Genomic DNA, 20,173 nt, shown 5'->3' with positions numbered 1-20,173 from the left:
GAAATGATATTGGCGTTCTTGTTTGTTTTTAGAAGCCAGTGAAGTATGCCCTTTAAAAAAATTATATTAGTTTGTGGGAGTGCCTTTTATTTTAAAGAATATAGTCATCTATTGTGATGTGTATGCAAATAGTTTTTCCCCTTAGGTCCCATGTAATTTGTCTTTGTTAGTGACAGTGTCATAGGCTGGGTTCTCTTTGAATCAAACACTGAGGTAAATATTTGGGTGTAGAGTTTATTTGGAGAATGCTAGGAGGTTAAAAGCCTGTGAGGAAAGAATGAAATAGAACTAATGTGGAATTAGTTATTTTTACTATTTTTGTCCTTAAATTTGTATTCTGGTGTTAAAAGTGATTTATACACTACTGTTGGGTCCCCCCAAAATTGGGTACCCCAATAATGGGTCCGTGATTAAAGGAGCGAGACTGATACTAAGCGAAACTCAAGCAAAGCTTTATTTCATGCCAAGCATCAGGAATCAGACCCACCGTCAAACAGACCAGTGGGGGCTGCCCCTTACAGAGGATGACCCCTCCCTGCTTTCCAGACTAACTTTTATAGAGCAAAGGTCCTGTGGTTGGGCCTGGCCACACACAGGTGGCTAATTGAATTACAATTCGCCCCACAGTAGCCATGGAAACTAGCCCATCACCTTGGTAGCTAGGAGACAGTATGCGCCCCCACTGACTGAATGTCTCCACCTGGCCTTACCCACCCTTGTACTTGGACTTTGTTACCTGGGACTGGTTTCTGGGACTTGCCTCTAAGCAAGTTCCCCTGGGTGGGGGGGCAAGATCAATCCAAGTTTTACAACAAAATGACAGTTCAACCGGGGTGGGGCTGCTCTGGCTGAATAGGCCCTTACACTACCAGTACCGTATTCTGTTTCTATTTATATTTATCTTCAGCAGTGAGTTTTTTTATATGTAAGATTAGTGAGGCATTTTACTTAACTTTTTTACTTGTTTAATGTCCTCTTTTTCAAATTGAAGAACTCTTTGAAGTTCTTCTTATGAGGGAGCAGAAGGCTGGCTGAGGATAAAGCAAAAGACTGACACTTCCAAATCTCCCCCTAGCGCTCACCACTCCTGGGTAGGACAAATGAGACATTCTCTAAGAATGCCCCAACTATCTTAATGTTAATGGCTTGCTAAAAGGGAAAAACAACCTTGACCCCAGGGCAAGGCCTCTGGTATTGGGTATCTTTGTAGGTCCTCTTTAGCATATGAAAGTTCTATTGAAACCTCCCTTTTCCTTACTTCCCCCACCCCAAGGTACAGAACCTGCCATCCCTCACAACCACGGGCAGCAGCTTTTCCTGCCCAGGGGTCCTGTCCCTGTGCTTTAATAAACCACCATTTTGCACCTAAGATGTCTTCAGAATTCTTTCTTGGTCATCAGCTCCGGACCTTACTCCACCGAACCTCACATATATTCGAGAACTTCATCACTTCTACTTGAACTTCAATTTGAAAAACTTGTTCTTCAGCTTGAAGTTTTTCAACTTGAACAACTTGAAACAATTCTTATAAGGCAGATTTAGTGGTGACAAACTCTTAGTTCTTGATTGGGAAAGTCTTTATCTCTCTTTCGTTCTTAAAGGACAGATTTTCTGGACAAAGCATTCTAGCATGAAGTTTTATGTTGTCTCTCTCTCTCTCAGTACTTAGAATATAAGCTCCTACTCTGTCCTAGCCTGTAAGGTGAGAAATCTGCTGGTAATCTTATAGGGGCTGTCTTGTATAATAATAATTGAAAAAAAAATAATTATTTTTTCTTGCTTTGAAATTTTCTCTTTGTGTTTGACTTTTGATAATTTAATTGTAATGTATCTCAGTGTAAACATCTTTGGGTTTAATGTACTTAATGGTTCTTTGGGATTCATGAATCTGAATGTCAGTAACTTTTTTAGATTTGAGAAGTTCAGCCATTATATCTAAATAAGCTTTCTGTCCCTTTCTCTCCTAGGACATTTATAGTATCTATATTGCTTCTTTGTAGTGTTGTATAACTCTTTCAGGACTTTTTCACTATTTTCATACTTTTCTTTTTGTTCCTCTAATTGCATAATTTCAAATAACTTCTGTTTGAGTTCCCTCACAGAGTCAGAAACAGTCTGCTGTTGAAGCTCTTTATTGAATTTTCAGCTCAGTAATTGTATTCTTCAGCCACAGAATTTCTCTTTGATTCTTTTCTTATGGTTTCTACTTCTTCAGTGAATTTCTTTTTGTTCTTGTATTATTTTACTGATTTTGTTTAATTGTGTTCTTTTATAGCTAATTGAGTTTCTTTAAGATGATATTTTTAATTCTTTTTCAAGCAGTTCATGGATCTTCATTTCTTTATGGTTAGCTACTGGTGCTTTACTGGTTTCCTATGCTGGTGTCATGTTTGCTTGATTCTTCATGATCCATGTAGCCTTACATTTGTGTCTGTGTATTTTAAGAAGCTGCCTCCTCCTCTGGTCTTTATAGACTGGTTTTGGTAGATAAAGGTTTTCTGCCAGGTCCCTGGACAGTTAGGACCACCTCTGGGACTTTGGTTGAGTGGGGCTAGAGCCAGGTCATAAGACTGCTTCTGAGTCCAGTTATGTTTATGGTTCATGGCCCTTTTACCAGGGTTGTGGAAAGGCATAATTCCTCCTAGATCCCCAGCCAACCAGGAGTGCCTGAGACCATGGATGAACAGGGTTGGAGCCACATCACTGAGCTGCCTCAGAGTCTGTGGTCAGTCTGTTTGGTGAAGCATGTACAATTTTTATAACACAAAGATGTGTGTGTTTGTGTATATGGACGTATATGTGCATGCACGAACATATGTGTGCATATATTTATAGGTAAAAATTGCAGGTTTTCCAGTTAAAGTTCTCTAAATCTGGGAAAATTGTTTAACTGAGTTTTAATTCCCTAATCCATAAAATAGGGTTAAATGAGCTAATTCACATAAATAGCTTGTGACATATAACAATTAGTATAAGTTGGCTGCTCTCATTATTGTGGTTATTTTTTGATAATTGTACTTATTTGAATAAACACAATATAAATGTACATTTATAAAATGTAAATAATATAAATTATTTTATATCATTTTTAAAGCCCTGAATAATCTGTTTCCCAGTTGCTCTACATATTTATATCCATGAAGGTATTTGCTCAGTATAAACTATACTCCAACCAAAAGGACTGGCATAAAGTTCCAGGATTTTCCCCCTGAGTTCCTATAATTATTTTATTTTATTCATTTTATTTTATTATTTTAATGTAATTTAATTAGTTTATTTTATTCTATTTTATATTTTATTTTATTCCTACAATACTTTTTTAAATACAACAGCTAGGTTATACTTCTGTTTATTTCCTCTGACCAAACCAGGTTGTAACCCAAGTCAACATCTCATTCCAGTTAGTCCCTAGTTTAACTTGTGTATATTTATTACAAGGCTGAGCACTGTCTCACAATTATATTTTTAATTAACAAAACATTCTATGAGATGGGAAACTAATTTAAGGAAGGCTCTGTATCTTAATAACATTTGCATCACAAATGACATGGTATTCTCTGGACAGAAATGATAAATAGTGATGAAGAATAGTTTTGGGAGAGAAAACATACAGTGATAATAATTAAATAATTAAACATGATGATAAACATTTTGGTTGCTCTGTACTGCCATAGGGATACTGATGACTCTTCACAGCCTGTACAATTCCCTCATTCCCACCTTTGATTGTCCCCTATGTTCTCTACCAGTAATTCTTTTCTCAGTCTAAGCCCAAAGTCTAGTTTTGTTCTGGAAACATTTCTTCTTTCTCCAGTTGAATGAGATACTGAGTCATTCTTTCCCAGGAGAGTTGCCAGTGTCATAACAAAGGCAACAATTTCCCAGCTCTGGAAAATGCTCTCCCCCCACCACCTCATTACCTTAATCACAGAAATGGATGTCATGCATTCCTATACCTTGAAAATGGTTTTTCTCTTGCCAGACAGATAGTTTACCCAGAAGGAGTAGGGAAACAATCCATACTCTGCTAAAGGTTTTGGGAATAAGCCAGATTCTTTAGCCCCAGGGTAAAAACATTGGAATGATGAAGAGGGTGAAAATATGGGTAGGGAGGGGAGGAGAAATGGGTTCCTGTTTCTCTTAGCTTCTCATTTTTAAAATAAAATGTAAAATCTAATATTCATTCTCAAAGATTTCTGATTGAATTCACAGCCCCTCCCTATATTTTCAAAACCTCGTGCCTTCTAACTGCTCAGAAAGTATGATCCTTAGATAAGCAGCATTGGCATTACCTAAGAGCTTGTTAGAAATTAAAAATATTGGGACTTCATCAATTGATGAATGGATGAAGGAGATGTATTTTATATATGTATATATAAAGGTATACTATATATATGACCATTGTATTGATAGATACAAATAGATGTAGATATAGATATATATGACTATTATTCAACCATAAAAAAGAAGAAATCTTGCCTCTCGCAACAATATGGATGGAGCTAGAGAGTATAATCCTAAGTGAAATCAGTCAGAGAAGGGCAAACTCCATATGATATCACTCATATGTGGAATTTAAGAAATACAACAAATGAGCAAAGGGAGAAAGAGAGAGACAAATCAAGAAACAGACACTTAACTATAGAGAACAAACTGATGGCTACCAGAGGACAGGTGGAGGGGTGGTCAATGAAACAGGTGATGGAGGTTAAGGAGGGCACTTGCGATGAGCACTGGGTGTTGCATGGAATTGTTGAATCACTATATTGTACACCTGAAACTAATATAACACTGTATGTTACCTAACTGGATTTAAATATGAACTTAACCATATTAAGACCATCTAAGATTAGTGAATCAGAATCTATCTCTTTAACAGCATCCTCAAATGATTCATATTTACATCACATTTTGAGAAACACTGCTGTAATTCCAACTGTGGCAGAATTGTTAATAGGACACTCATTTACTTTCTTTGGTAAGCAAGGCCTCAGCACCCACCACTCATTTACAGGGTCGGTCTTACAGGTGGCTACTGATCCAAGTCCACCCTATCACACTGCGTGGTATACCCCGGATCACCAGAAAGTCTCGCAGTGACATGTAGCACCACAAGTGAGGAAGCTATGAAATTGGCAGTCCACTTCAGTGATGAACTGTTCTGCCATCAGAGTAAGACACTCTTTTTTTAATAACCTCCATGTATCACTTTTGAGTATTATGGCTGTCAAATGATGGCCAAATGATGTGAAGGCCTCATTTCATTAACTCTAAGAGGAAAGTAATAAAACTCCTACTTTACAAATGGTTGTGTCAATGAAACAAGATAGTACACACTTGGCATATATAAATAATAATAAATTATTATAATTTTTATCTGCCCTAGGTTGAGAAACTTGAGTTATGTGCTCCCATTTGCCACTAGCAAAATAGATACAAACAACTTAGTCTCATTAGTAGCTACGATATTCAATCACTGAGCACATTTATTCATCTAATAAATAATGAGTTCCTTTTCAGTTCCAAAGACCACTGTATATCTATCAGTGCAAATTGGAAAAGTCCCTGTCTATCCTTAATGAATCTACAGAGTAGTTTACAGACCTGGAAACATAGGGGGATTTCATTTATTAACAATCGTGTGCCAGATTTTGAAGAATAATTCAGAGTAACTGAAGAACTGCCCTTTATGGGGGACTCTGATCATGTCGTGTCAAGGTTCAGGGAGGACCCGACTTCTCACTTTCTGGAGACATCTAACCTAGATGGAGAAGCCAACCTCCAATTGGTCACTTCTGAGGGGCAGGAGAGTCAGGAAGAAACTAGGGATGAAGAACTGACAAGGAATGTGTGCAGGAGCACTTCAGGGATTGATGAGTGGGATGGATTAAAAAAAGAGGTATTTCAGAGTAACTGTGGAGACATAAGAGGTTCAAAAATTTTGTGCTTCCCTTTTCAGTGTTGCCATGCATTTTGGAAAACTTCTAGTGACTTTTCACAGTTAAGCATTATTTCTAACATTGTGATTCCCCTGAGCTTAGGTCCTAAGGTTTGTGAATTTATTCTGGTTGAAAGTACAAGGATGTGTTGATGGTATAATCATGGATATCTGCCAGTAAAGATAAGACATCATGCCCATTTAACAGAATTTGCTTTAGAGTTAACCAGATAGAGATGTAACTCTTGTGGATTTTACCATTTCTATGGAGAGGTTTGTATTACTTCCTAAACCCTTGTTTATTCATTTTGGAAATGAAGATTAAGGCCTATATCACTGTGAGCTTTCAGTGAACAAAGTCATATTTTACAAATTTGAAAGAGGCTATACGAAATAAACTGTCTTAGGGTGCCTGGGTGGCTCAGTGTGTTAAAGCCTCTGCCTTCGGCTCAGGTCATGATCCCAGTGTCCTGGGATCGAGCCCCATGTCAAGCTCTCTGCTCAGCAGGAAGCCCACTTCCCTTGCTCTCTCTCTGCCTACCTGTGATCTCTGTCTGTCAAATAATAAATAAAATCTTAAAAAAAAAGAAAGAAAGAAACTGTCTTTATATTATACCTGCCTAATAATAAGCACCTCTGGTCTATAGGCGATCTTACTCCACCTTGCCTTTTCCAGATTCAGAATATTCTCTTCTTCAAGTTTACCACAAATACTTCCAATCTTATTAATTCTTCTGTTGGATTATTCATTATTTACTTACCCGTATTTTCAGGATATAACTTCCTTCTCTTAGAATGTTAACTAGTTTATGGCATTTTCACATTAAAAAAATACAACATAATTATATATATGCTTATTTGACCACAGATTGCTGGGGTACAGCCTCAGCATGTCCAGGTGTCCATTAAGGAAGGGTGGCATCAGCGAGAAATGAGAGAGCCACACAGCGAGTTCTGGTCAGTAGTCAGGCATCTCCAGTTTATCACCATTCAGTGAGCTTCTTATATAAGCAGTTTATTTGGGGTAGAGGGCTACATTCATGTAAAGGACATCAAAGGACTCAAGCACTCATCAGACAATTTCTCTTTGTTCAGCACATGTTATTCTAATTAAGCTATGATGGGTACACACTGGCACCAGGGATGGGGGACAGGGTCTTGCTTCTTGAGTAATCATGTCCCTCAGAAAGCCATGGGAGGTAGAACAGATATATGCTTTTTGGTAACTTATTCTGGGGTCAGCAGGAAAACAGGATATAGGTTAATGGAAAATGAGAAGCTTTAGGGATAAACTAGATAGTAAGGAACTGGAAGATAACAGATATAGGTTAATGGAAAACGAGAAACTATCTGGGGAAACTAAGTATATAGGAGAGAAGTAGGAACGAGAAGGCATTACCTTTGCAGGAGGCAGGGTGTATATCAATGGCTCCGCTGTGAAAGCCTTGGACAAACATCAACCTAGGGAGGAAACCATCTATTGTGGTACACATCTAAAGTTCTCCATTGTCCTAGGTACAGAATAATTTACCTCCTTGGAGTTGCTCCAGCCCACAAGACTGAGAGATGTTTGCGGCAGATGATCAAGGGGCTTTTAATTTGAGAGAGATACGGGGATCAGAGAAAAAGGCAAGAGACTATCAGACCATGCTTATCTGTGGGGTTATCCAGCCCTTGGCAGCCTATGGGGCTATCCTGCCCTCGGCAGGATTAGGCCTTCATCAGTTCAAACCTTAACCTAGTGGGGCAATGCCCTCGACCAGGCCTCATGGCTCCCAGCAACAGATATTACCATTTATATAGATAATGGTAGTAGTCCCATACATTCAGGATGAAGTGTGTGTAACATCTGGTACCTTACTGATCTACAATTTCTCTTAGTTATTTAAATAAATAATACTTATTTTTATGGAAGTATAATTAGCTTATGGTAAAGGCAAAGATAACTGAGTATGGTTTAGTGAGTTTTGAAGTGAATCCTCTTATATTATCCATGTTCTAGTCAAGAAATAGAAGGTGTTATCATTTGATAAAGTTCCCTTGTGTAGGTGTTTTACCATCAATCCTCTCTCCCCTCTACAAAGGAAATCCCTGTTCAGTTTTCTCTCCACAAATTAGTTTGCCTTTTCTAGAACTTCCCCTAAATGTTACTATATAATCACACACCTTTAGCTCAACGTAATGTTTTTGATGTTGCTTGTTTTGTTGCACGTGTCGGTAATTGGTTCCCTGATGTTGTTGCGTAGTGGTCTGCTCTCCTCTACCTAGCTATCATCTATCAATTGATCAATTATCTGTCATCTATATATATATAATTTTGTTCACAATTATTGGTGGAACATTTCAGTGTTGAATTTGAAACTAACTTTATTCCTTAACTACTTGACATTAGTATGTCATCTTTTATTTTCAAGTCTTATCTTTTAATCTGTAAAATTATTATAATATTCCCCAAAGGCATAAAATACAGACTTGTTTAATCAGGCCTCAATAAGTGCATATGTTTTACATATTCTTTTTTTTTAAGATTTTATTTATTTATTTGATAGAAATCACAAGTAGGCAGAGAAACAGGCAGAGAGAGGGGGGGAAGCAGGCTCCCCACTGAGCAGAGAGCCTGATGTGGGGCTTGATCCCAGGACCCTGAGATCATGACCGGAGCCGAAGGCAGAGGCTTAACCCACTGAGCCACCCAGGTGCCCCTGTTTTACATGTTCTTATGTGATCCTCAGTTCCCATCCTTAACACCTGTTATTTGATTTTTGTTTTTACTATAGGCCCCAGTCCTAGAACTCTGGCTTCTATTATGTCTTGCTATCAGGCTAACATTTAATGAAATTGTGAGCCTGGTCTTTATGTCAAGATCATGGTTGGCAGAGTCTTCACACCCTGTCTTTCACCACTTCTCAATGCCAAATATTGTCAAGGCAGTGAAATCTCAATCAAATATGGTGTCTTTCCCAGCCGTGAAGAAGATAGGGATGGGGAGACAAGCAGAGGGCTACACTTCTCCAAAGGAGCACTAGTGGAAGTTTCACTACCCTAGAAGAGCATGTTTTCAGAGTATAGGAGAAGGCAAACCAATTTGCCTTATTGAGGCTGTGTTTGCAGGACAGTGACAGATGGTATCATGTTTAGGGAGTAGGCACCCCTGGAAGAATAGAGAAATTTGATTAAGATCAATTGTCAGGGGGCGCCTGGGTGGCTCAGTGGATTAAGCCGCTGCCTTTGGCTCAGGTCATGATCTCAGGGTCCTGGGATCGAGCCCCGCATCGGGCTCTCTGCTCCACAGGGAACCTGCTTCTTCCTCTCTCTCTGCCTGCCTCTCTGCCTACTTGTGATCTCTCTCTGTCAAATAAATAAATAAAATCTTTTTTTTAAAAAAAAAAAAGATCAATTGTCAGGAAAAAAAAAAGATCAATTGTCAGAAGGAATTGATGTAGAGGTGGGGATCTAGAGTTTTAGAGGTGAGGCAGAAGTAATGAACACCCCTACTTGCTCCATCTGTGCACCATCCTATTTCTACTCTCTTCAGAGTCATCTTATCCTCTTTCATTTATTGGAAGGAACTGGCAGGAATAGGAGGAGAGAGGCACGTAGCAGTTGTCCCTGTGGTTGCCAAAGGATGAGCTCCTGATAGCAAGAAATGGAAACACATCCATTCATTCTGTGTCTTCTTCATTGGAGGCAGCTTCAGGTCTGGGTACTCAGAAAGTGCTCAAGTGTTCGAAGCATTCTCTCTCAGTATCTCCAAGTCTTTGTTTCTCCTTCAATTTTTGTGTCAGGGTCAAGGTAATGATAATTATAAAACAGCTCTTACCAATTGTGAATACTTTTACCAAGCACAGTGATCAGTTTCTATCTCCCTTACACATCAAACTATGTGAATATTATTATTTTCCTTAATTTGCAGATAAAGAGACAGAGATTTTACAGTATTAAATAACTTGCTTAAGGTAGATCAGCTTTTAGGTAGCAGAGTTAATATTCATACTCATATTTGTATGATTTCAAAGGCTATGAGCTGAAATCTTTTCCTGTATATATAAATCTGTGTCTCTCTCAATTTGTCAGTTGACTTATTTTCTCAAACATATTTTTAGCAACTTTCTCATTCTGTGTGCCCCTATAACTCTTCTATATGGGTCTCAGAGACTTTTCATATTCTGATCTAAATTTTCACAATCGTGGATGCTACCCTCTTCCTCACTTTCATAATCCTCTCTCTCTTTCACTTCTGGAGGAAGATAATATATGCCTGTGACTAGTAAAGAAATTATTCTATATATAAAGCTGTCATAAATTGTCCCTATGTCTCCTATTTCTTGAGCTTTTTCCCCTCTCCATTTTTAAATAATAATGTTCCCTATAACCTGAGATATACCACTATTTCCTCTGATGGCGCTGGGCCAGGTATCCTGAGGGCCATCAGGTGTGAATGGGAAAATAAATCCCATGGCTGTTGTCATCACCCTGCCAGCCTGACCATTCGGCCTTCAGCTCGGGAAAGACTATGACAACACTAACCAGTGCAAAGAAATGGCAACTCGCAGCATGAGTCAGTGGATGTAGCTGACAGGGCTATAAAGGCTCCATGATCAATGTTAGGTACATGAGTTCAGGCAGGGGGAGAAACGAACATTTGCCATGTAGCCTGCCATAAAAAGGTTACTGTTTTCCTGCCTTGGTGCCTGGCCTTCCCAGTGCCCCCTGCTGCAGAACTTAAGTTTAAGTTTAAAGGATTGGACTTTATTAAGGTTGGTGTGCCAATTAGACCATGCTGTCACATCATGACTACTGTGGGCTATTCTTCTACTATGTGATATATCCATAGTATAGAGTTACCTCATGGCACAGAAATGAATATATTAATATTACATATTAAATCATTTTTCATTTTCTTCAGGCTCGAAGGTTTTTTTCTTCTGATTTTAGAAGTAATGAAATCATTTCTGGGCCCCTAAAAGTGTGCTAATGGTGCCTAGTGAATAATTCCACTGCAGTGCTTCCCTTCCCCACTCTTAGCTTTCTGGAAGGGCATAGGATGAACACTCAGGGTTGGCATCTCTGAGTCTGCAGGTGGTAAGCAATCAGGGGATATCATTTAAATGGATTAATAAATATGTCCTTCCTGTGGACAGAGAAACCTCTCAAACTCCCTACTCCACACTTTCAAATTCCTCAAGAAACTGCAAATTTGTTCCAGACTTTTTAGGCATCCAAAATAACTGAAACTAGTGTTAATTGTGTACTTTGTAAATACTCAGGGACTGGGTAAAATTTCCTGCTCATACTTAGCCCAGAAAAATATGCTATATCATATGCCTCTGAGTGCCCAGCCAAGTCCACAATTAAATAAAGGCATAAGCATGTAATTTTATATAAACTGTAAAAATGAATCATGAGTTTCTATCAAGTACTATCGTAAGAACTGTGGTGTAGGCCTAGTTATGATAGGATAAGTACTGCCCTTAAAGTATTCGAGTTCAAACGTAGATACAGATACAGCCCAACTATAATATAAGGTGCACTTTCCCCCCCAGAAGCTGAAATTCAGTATCAGATGGTAAGAAAGTTAATGGAGGCAGAGAGTAGCTAATGAATAAGCTCCAAAAAATTATTTTAATGGAATGGAATGAATAAATGCAAATGAACTGGATATGCAGAAATGACCGAATTTTATGTCATGGGAGTCAGAGATTCTGTCCTGACTGAGAACACCTCAATCCTCAATCAGTCAGAAAGACAATACACCAACTTCTCTGGGCAAGTGCCACCTAGTACCTTACGACCTTTATTCTTGGGCATCTCTATCCTGACACTGGATGCTTTATTTTGGGAGAATATTTAACAGGCTATCCAGGTCAGTTTTATTTTATTGTCTCCCCATGACAGGAAAATCAGGGATAATTGTCATCATTCAACTGAGAACAGGAAGTTTAGGAAGGTCAGATACACAAAGCCCCACCCTTCCCAGAACCTCAAATGAGGCTCTGCCCCAGGTTGCTGGCGGTGCAAGTCTGCCCTTATCCTCTCTTATTACTTATCCCTTCCTTGTCTTTCACTCAGGACTATTTCCATCAGATTTTCCAGACCAAGAAAGAGTCACCACTCTTCACCCAGAGAGAAAAGATACAGCACCAGCCATCATTTCATCTGAATGAGACAGACCTACAGAATGAGCAGATGCTGACTATGCCACACAAACCCCATTGTGGAGTAACTGATACGGCTAATGACTCTGCTCTCTCAGGAAGTTCTAAAGGGAAGACGTACACTCTGACCTACAGGTGTTTATTGTTAAGGCCTGTAGTGATAGGTGCCTCCAGGAGGCACTTCTACTGACTTCTGCTAAGTTAAATCTTTTTTTTTTTAATGTTTTGTGGTGGTGCTGGTGGTGGTGGGGTGTTTATAGCAGAGAATTTTGATGTATTTTTGCTCCCTGACTAGGCTACTCTCTCTGTGGGGGGATCCAAAGCCATGGAAGCCAAGCAATACTAATGTATATAGAAAGCTGCACGTTTTTCAACTGAATCTACATTGTTTATTTTTTCATAATTATTTTGTAGGGCTGTGGTTTCCAGACTTTAGTTTACCTAAGAAGGTGGGGAATTTGATAAAATTCTCAGAAATCTAACAAATGCCTAAATTCTTAGGAATCTATACTTTGCAGGTTTAATTCTTTGGGAATTTAATGTACAGATGAGCAAAATGAGGCCCCCAAATATTAAGTGATTTGCCCCAAAGTAGACTTGCTCTTTTTTACACATAGGATAATTCCCATACCTCTGAGATATTCCACCTAAAGATTTCTTCTTTCAGGATTATCAATTACCCAAGAGATATAAGCCAATCCACGGTGAAAGACATTAAGCAAGATGCACTTTCCATCTGGAGCAACGCGACCCCCTTGATTTTCTAACAAGTGAAAAATCAAGACACAGACATCAAGGTTTCTTTCTGGGTCTTAGGTAAGAAACTGACATGGGAGGGAGGGCATGTTGTCCCATGTAAAGGGCAAATGGTATCAATCTATAAACAAAAACCCAGTCCACCAGTCCAGCTTTTGAAAAAAAATCAGACAAAGCTAATGGAAATCGATAAATCTATAACACAGAGAAGACATCTTCAGTCTAATGTAGCAGGAGATTAGAGGATGAGATGCACTGTGTAGTGAACAGAGTGAAGGATGGTGACTATACATTTGCCTGTCAAAAGGCAGTTGTGTAGTCCTTAAATCTGTTGAAATGCTATTCAAAGTTAATCCAACCTATTTATAAAACACTGCGGTGTTGGGGCACCTGGGTGGCTCAGTGGGTTAAAGCCTCTGCCTTCAGCTCAGGTCATGATCCCGGGGTCCTGGGATCGAGCCCCCACGTTTCTGCTCAGTGTGGAGCCTGCTTCCTCCTCTCTCTCTGCCTGCCTCTCTGCCTGCTTGTGATCTCTGTCTGTCAAATAAATAAATAAAATAAAAAACAAAACAAAACAAACACTGCAGTGTCTAAGTTTCCTTCTCCATTTTCCTTCCATTTGGGGAAGTTTTTGTGGCTAACGTATAATCTTCACTCAATCTCTGCCATCTTCTCTTCTTTTACCACAGAAGATAAGACATGGCTAGATTTTTGGTGCCACCCCATTCCTCTGCATAGATGGTGCCTTAACCCTCTCACACCTCTAGTGTTATCCAGTTGCATGGTACTCCAAGCCACTGAGGCTTACTATGATCATTCCTGCCCTTTCCCTGATCCCCCATTGTGACAATAACTTGTGTCATTGCCCACAGCCCATGGAGATTATTGGCCCTTTGATGGACCAGATGGTGTCTTATGTCATGCTTTTTTACCAAATTCTGGAGCTCCAGGAGTTATCCACTTTGACAGAGGAGAACATTGCTTAACTTCAGACAGAAGTTGAAGTTCCTGGTAGGAATGCTAGAACTCTCTGGGAGCACAGGTGTTGGTAATGATGGTCTTCACCTGGGCTTAGAATGCAGTGAAGAGAGTAAAGTGAAGGACTCAGTATCCAGGGTGAGGTGGGAAGGTTTGGTTGAGGAACTGGGTTTCCTATTGGGGGGGGGCAGTTGGGATCATTTCTGAACAAAGATGCTCCTATTATGAACACACTGTCACATTTTCTTTTCTCTGTTATGACTTTGTTTCCATTTATTGTTGTCTCAATGTTCTCCATGGTTCTTATTCACTTCCAGTTTATCTGTTCATCTATTCTGCCATTCTGTTTCCCACTAGATTCCTTCCCTCTCTGCTTGCCTTTATCTTGTTCTCTAATATTTGTTATTTCTTCCTCTTCTGTTCTTTTTCCTTCCTTCTTTTTCTGTCTTCTTTATGCATAGTTAATATGTATACATTTGTCTGTACCTTTTCAGGATTTAGTTTGTTCCTTGTTGCTATGCATGAGCTTGGCCATTCGCAGGGCCTGCTGCACTCCAAGAATCTGAACTCCATAATGTACCCCAGATATGTGAATCGGGACCTTCCAACCTTCCATCTTGATGGTGATGATATCAAAATAATCCAGCAACCCTATGGTCTGTGCCTGCTGGAAGGGAGGATATCTGGACAGGAAATTCCACTTAGAGTTTACTGTTTTCTTCTGTCATCATAAGGAGAAAGATGGTCATCTGAAATGCCCCAATGTTAACACAGAAGAATCATTCAACCTGGGTGTTAGTGGCTTCACTGGAAGATCAAAGAATTCAAGACCTTAACACAGCATTGGGGACTGCTTGAACTAACCCCTAAAGAATGGATTCCATTTAAGGCAGCTGAGTCAAAGCTCAAAATACTTCTGGGTCCCAATAAAGATGGTTTTCAAGAGTAAAAATTTGTTCTTACAATTTGATATATCTCAGCATTTCATATATTCTGTCACTGTGATCAAGACAAGAGAGAAGAGTATGTTAGAATGGAAAACTCTAACAGATATGGCCATAGAAGTCTCAAATTAGCTGAAAACGTAAGAAAAAAATAAGAATAGGAATAAGTCTTTCATATGTAATTACATGGGTAGCATTTGAGGAATGTTTTTTATGCTGTATTGAAGATTACAGCTATAGAGACCAGGTGTTAAGATGGTGGCCTATCCACTTATTAGCTCTGAACGTTTCAGTAAATATATTTAACCTCCTTATAACTCAGTTTTTTTTTTTTTAAAGATTTTATTTATTTATTTGACAGAGAGATCACAAGTAGACAGGCAGGCAGAGAGAGAGGGGAAAGCAGGCTCCCTGCCGAGCAGAGAGCCCGATGCGGGACTCGATCCCAGGACCCTGAGATCATGACCTGGGCAGTAAGCAGAGGCTTAACCCACTGAGCCACCCAGGCGCCCCATAACTCAGTTTTTAAAGTTTCTTCAAATTTCTTTAATTTCTCTAAATTTATTTAAATAAACTTTAAATTTCTTGTTCTAAGAATGAAACTGACATAAGAGAGATGAAAGGAGAAAGAAAACAGATTAATTATATGCACAAGGAGAAGAAATGATAAAGTTGAGACCCAAAGTAAAGACCAAAGTAGGCAGCTTTCATGCTTTCTAGACAAATATCTACACTTTACATCCCAAATTCTCTTAATATTTACTTTTGAGAACCAAACTTCAGACGATTGATTTTTTGAAAGATCACTGAAATTATCTGTGGTATGACTGGCAAGTGTAAAAGAGACAATGCATATAAAACCAACATCAGTAATGAAAAATGGCAATATTTTGACACTCTTAAGACATTGAAATATCATAAAGATGTGTAATGAGTAATTTCTAGTTAATAAATATCAAAATACATATCTAAATACATTCTTAAACATAGCTTATAAAAAACAGGCAGAGGGAGAACTAGAAAATCCAAGTAGCCCTACAAATGCTTAAAAATATAATCTATAACTATATTTCTTCACAAGTATTTTCAAAACTGAAAAGAAGAAAATCTAAACTGTCTTTTAACTATTATCTATCAAAACTATACATAAAAACTACCCCTGGATAGCCATTTAATAAAGACATCATGCCAACCATATGCAAAATATTCCAGTTGGAAAAAAATTTTTCTCAGGTTATTTTCATGAAAACATGAAAGGTTATTTCAGTAAAACATGACAAAAACATTATATGTAAGGAAAATTTCAGGGTACTATCATTGATGAACATAAATGTAAAGATCCTGAACAAAATATTAGCAAATTAAACCTGCTAATAAATAAGGGAAGGTCAAATAACATGTCCAAGTTGGGTTTGTTCCAGAAATGTAAAGATGATATTTGAAAATCAATCAATATAATTAATCACATTAATAGGATAATGAAGGAAAATCATATGAATCATAAAAATCACAAATCTCAATGGACACAAAATAACTTTATGAAATTCAACATCTATTCTGGGTAAAATATTTGATCAAATAAACAAGAGAAAGTAACATGTTCTCTGATAAAAGTGTTACAAAAAAAAATCCTAGCAGACATACATTAATAAGGAAATGGTGAGCACGTTACCTATGAGAGCAACAAAGGGAAAATAACATATCTTTCATCACTTCTGCTCAACACTGCACCAGGGGTTTTAACCAGTGCACTGAATCAATTGTAGTGTAAACCCTGACAGTTGGTTTCTCTTTTTTGCGATACAAGTACCTGACTTAAGCTTTGATTAAGCCTCCACATTAAAGAGGCATCCATTTCAAAGATGACTATTTCAGGTAAACACTTTGCCAGCCACACAACTAGATAGAGAACCAAGTCACCTAAACCAATGCCCTCCCTCCCCACTCCCTCTGAGGCTCCTTAGTTGACTGACTATTTGGGCCACATGCTTTTTGTCTTCTCTCTCTTTAAATTCCAGCTCTTAAATTTTAAATTCACCAATAAATTATCATATGATTTCACTCCTACGTGGAATTGAAGAAACAAAACAGATGAACATAGGGGAAGGGAGGGAAAAAATAAGATGAAATCAGAGAGTGAGACAAGCTATAAGAGATGCTTAACTCCATGAAATAAACTGAGGTTTGCTGGAGGGGAGTTGGGTGGGGGATGGGGTAACTGGGTGATGGGCATTAAAGAAGGCACTTGATATAATGAGCACCAGGTGTTATATGCAACTGACGAATCACTAAATTCTACCCCTGAAAATAATTCTACACAATATGTTAATTAATTGAATTTAAATTTAAAAAATCACCAATAAAGAGTGAGCCCAAGAAACTCTAGTGCAATAGGAGAAGAACCCTGGGCCCCTGTGCAGAAGTGGGCTCTCTCCCCTCCCCCAACCTCCACCCCACACCTTGCTATGTTGCCCCAGGTGTGCCATGTATTTTCCTGGTCCTATAAGTAATAAACCTTTTCTTTTTTTCCCTCAAAGATAGCTAATAGTTCTTGCCAAAGGCATCTTGCAGTCATTATATATATGTACGTATATACATACATATATATGTATAAACACACACACATATATATGTCAGAACCAAAGATTTAGAAAAAGATAATTTATAAGTGCTATTCATATTAGCATAAATTAGTATCAAATAGTTAGGAATAAATATAATGTAAGATATATAATAGTTCTTATTTTAGAAGCATAAAACAATACTGAGAAAAAATAAAGACCTTAATTAATTGAGGTCTGTATTCTCAGATTGGAAGACCTGGTAACCTAAAAATTTCAATTCTCCCAAAATTGAGCTATGGATTTGATACATTCACAATGAAAATCCCAATATAGATCTTAGTGGATGGAAATTGATAAGCTGTCTATAAAATTCATAAGGAAGTGCAAAGAGGTGGATTGTCAGGTATAAGCTAAAAAAGGAATGTATTAAGAAGTCATGTTCCGTACTAAGCACAGTGGAAGTAGTGATGAACTAGATAATTGTTTTGCCTTTACAGAAGTTAGTATGGAGACTTGAATCCTGTTGTTGCTTAATAAATGATTATTAAGTACATAACCCGATGAACATCCTGTTCAGTGAGAAGTTGTAAGTACCTTGTAACAGAAGGGTTCTCTTCATTTAATTACCACAGTTCTATATGGATGTCCCTAATGAAGCTGAAGTTTCAATATCCCTCTGGGATGGAATAGTTATTCTTTCATTCTCAAATGCTCATTCAAGGAGAGAAAACTCTTACACTTGAAAGTAAGGACAGGTAGTGGTGGAGAGAAGGAGGGAGCCATTTATACAATTTCCAGTGTCATAATCATATGCTCTTGTAACAGCTGTGCTTAAAGGTTGTTTATATTAATTTCATCTCTGAGGACCCATCGGACTCTGACACCAACCTTACTTTTCTATCCTGGGAGAAATCAGGAGTATTTATAGAGAAGTAAAAGTATTCAAGCCTCACTATTTATGGAATCAAAGGTTTTCAGGACCTGAGGTTCATGGATAATCACAACAGTAGCATCTGTAACCAGTACACAAGTAACTTTCAGATAGAAAAGGGAGTTCTTCTTAGGTGAGGGCTAAACTGAAACAGAACTAAAAGCAGAGAAATGAGAAGACAGGGGCAAAAAAAGGACTGGAAAAAGATAGTTACACTTGTTTTTTTCCTAAATTGTGAAAGGACACAAATTTAGGTGAAATAAAATACAAGAAAATGGCAGGAGGGGGCAGATTAAGAAAGATAAAGATGTTTAGAAAGTAAACTAAGTGGCAGGGAGAGAGAAAGGCCCGGAGATAGAAACAGAGAGAGAATATGATTTTACCTCCAATGGAGGAAAGTTTAGGCAGAGAAAGACACAAGGAAACTGGATCCTTTGGGAAAATGGCACCTGGTTTACATGATTAAGCATTCATACTGATGTGATTCTCTTATAAATTCAGGTAAGTGTAATTTTTAAATTATAAATAAACAACAGGTAGATTTTGGCACAATTTGTGTTATTATACAAAGGCTAAAAAGAGTAAAATCATTCAGACAATGCACAATTTATGCAGGAGGGGAAAGTGAGTGTCATTTTCTTTAGAACAAGTTTAGAAACAATATGAAATGTATGACATATCATAATGTCTTTTTCCAACAATTTTAATATAGGAGAAGGAAGTTTTTGAGAACCACCATAAGACCCCAGAGAGGCTGTGGTAAAATGGTGTCCTCACCCTCAGCGGCTCTCCCTTAATTGGAATAGGTGAGTGTGCGATGTGAGGCTTTTCATGCTCTGCCCTTGAAATGCCTTGAAATCAGTCTCAGCTTCTTCGACTATTTCTTTCTCAATTTACCATGACTAAGTTGTGTTAAAATAAGTCAAGAAACCACAAAGAATCATTGTGAATGACATAGACATAGAGTGAAATGAACCGAGAAAGGACAATCATAAAGGGACTGAGAAAGAGTGAAAGACATGACAGCTACTTGGTGAGAGAGAAAGACAAGAAAGAGCACAAATGTCTGAGCTTTAAATCCATGCACAGACCTGCAACTGAAGTTTTCTAAATCTTACAATCTGAATTTAGAGGGCTCAGATCAGGGAGAAAACCATTTCTAAATACCAGTGATCTACTTTATTTTCTGCAACTTCTCTGAGAATTAAAGAAAATGTGATTTATATCAATGTTGAAAGAGAAAGCATAGAATGATTTCCTGGCATGAAGAAAACTACTTATGTTTTGTGGCCACAATACAATCTCTTTGGGTGTGTTGGTGTGTGGGTGTGGGTGTATGGGGGTGTGTGTGCACACACATGCCCATGTGTGCTGCATACTTCAATGTTAATGTCTAGAATGTTTTCAGGAGCTAAACTTTAGAACAGAAATTAGAAGAAATATTTCTGAGTGAGGAGGAAGAAAAAAGAAAGGCAGCTAGGGACTTTAGTAGATTTTGAAGACCAGAGAGAAAAATGTTGCTTGGAGGTAAAGAAAAAGAAATGCATGGAACTGATATTTTGCCTGGTAAATGCAGAACTGCTTAGCTGACTGCTTTCTCCAAGACAAGGGCCTCAGTGAAAGTTCAGTTTGGGCCCGTTGGGACTGGAGAAGAGGACCAGGGAGGTGTCTCACTCCTAGACGATGGGATGCCTGGGCTTGGGGGAAAAAGGAGAAAATGGCAAGTCTGTCTTACTGCATGGAGAGGATGGTTTGGTATTTCCTTCTGTTCTTCAGATTGTAGATTCTAAGCTGAAGAGTTCTTTGGAATTACAGATTGTTCAGCCTAGAGAACTTTCAGTGTTAACACTATAAAAAAATGCAGATAAGAATCCACCAAGGAGGGAAATTTAAAAAAAAGAAATTTT

At 38.2% G+C, this 20,173-nt stretch overlaps 1 protein-coding gene across 1 annotated transcript; it reads left to right on the top strand.

Annotated features, from left to right (window-relative positions):
• Positions 1–8,128: 8,128 nt before the first annotated feature.
• Positions 8,129–14,560, top strand: MMP26 (matrix metallopeptidase 26). Its single transcript, XM_046015918.1, is given in 6 exon segments — positions 8,129–8,149; positions 10,606–10,695; positions 12,008–12,228; positions 12,761–12,909; positions 13,722–13,847; positions 14,322–14,560. Coding segments are annotated over 6 exon segments (846 nt in total).
• Positions 14,561–20,173: the final 5,613 nt, after the last annotated feature.

The sequence above is a fragment of the Meles meles genome, chromosome 8, assembly GCF_922984935.1.
Source record: "Meles meles chromosome 8, mMelMel3.1 paternal haplotype, whole genome shotgun sequence".
NCBI classification, from domain to species: domain Eukaryota; kingdom Metazoa; phylum Chordata; class Mammalia; order Carnivora; family Mustelidae; genus Meles; species Meles meles.
This window is presented reverse-complemented; position numbering and strand designations above follow the sequence as displayed.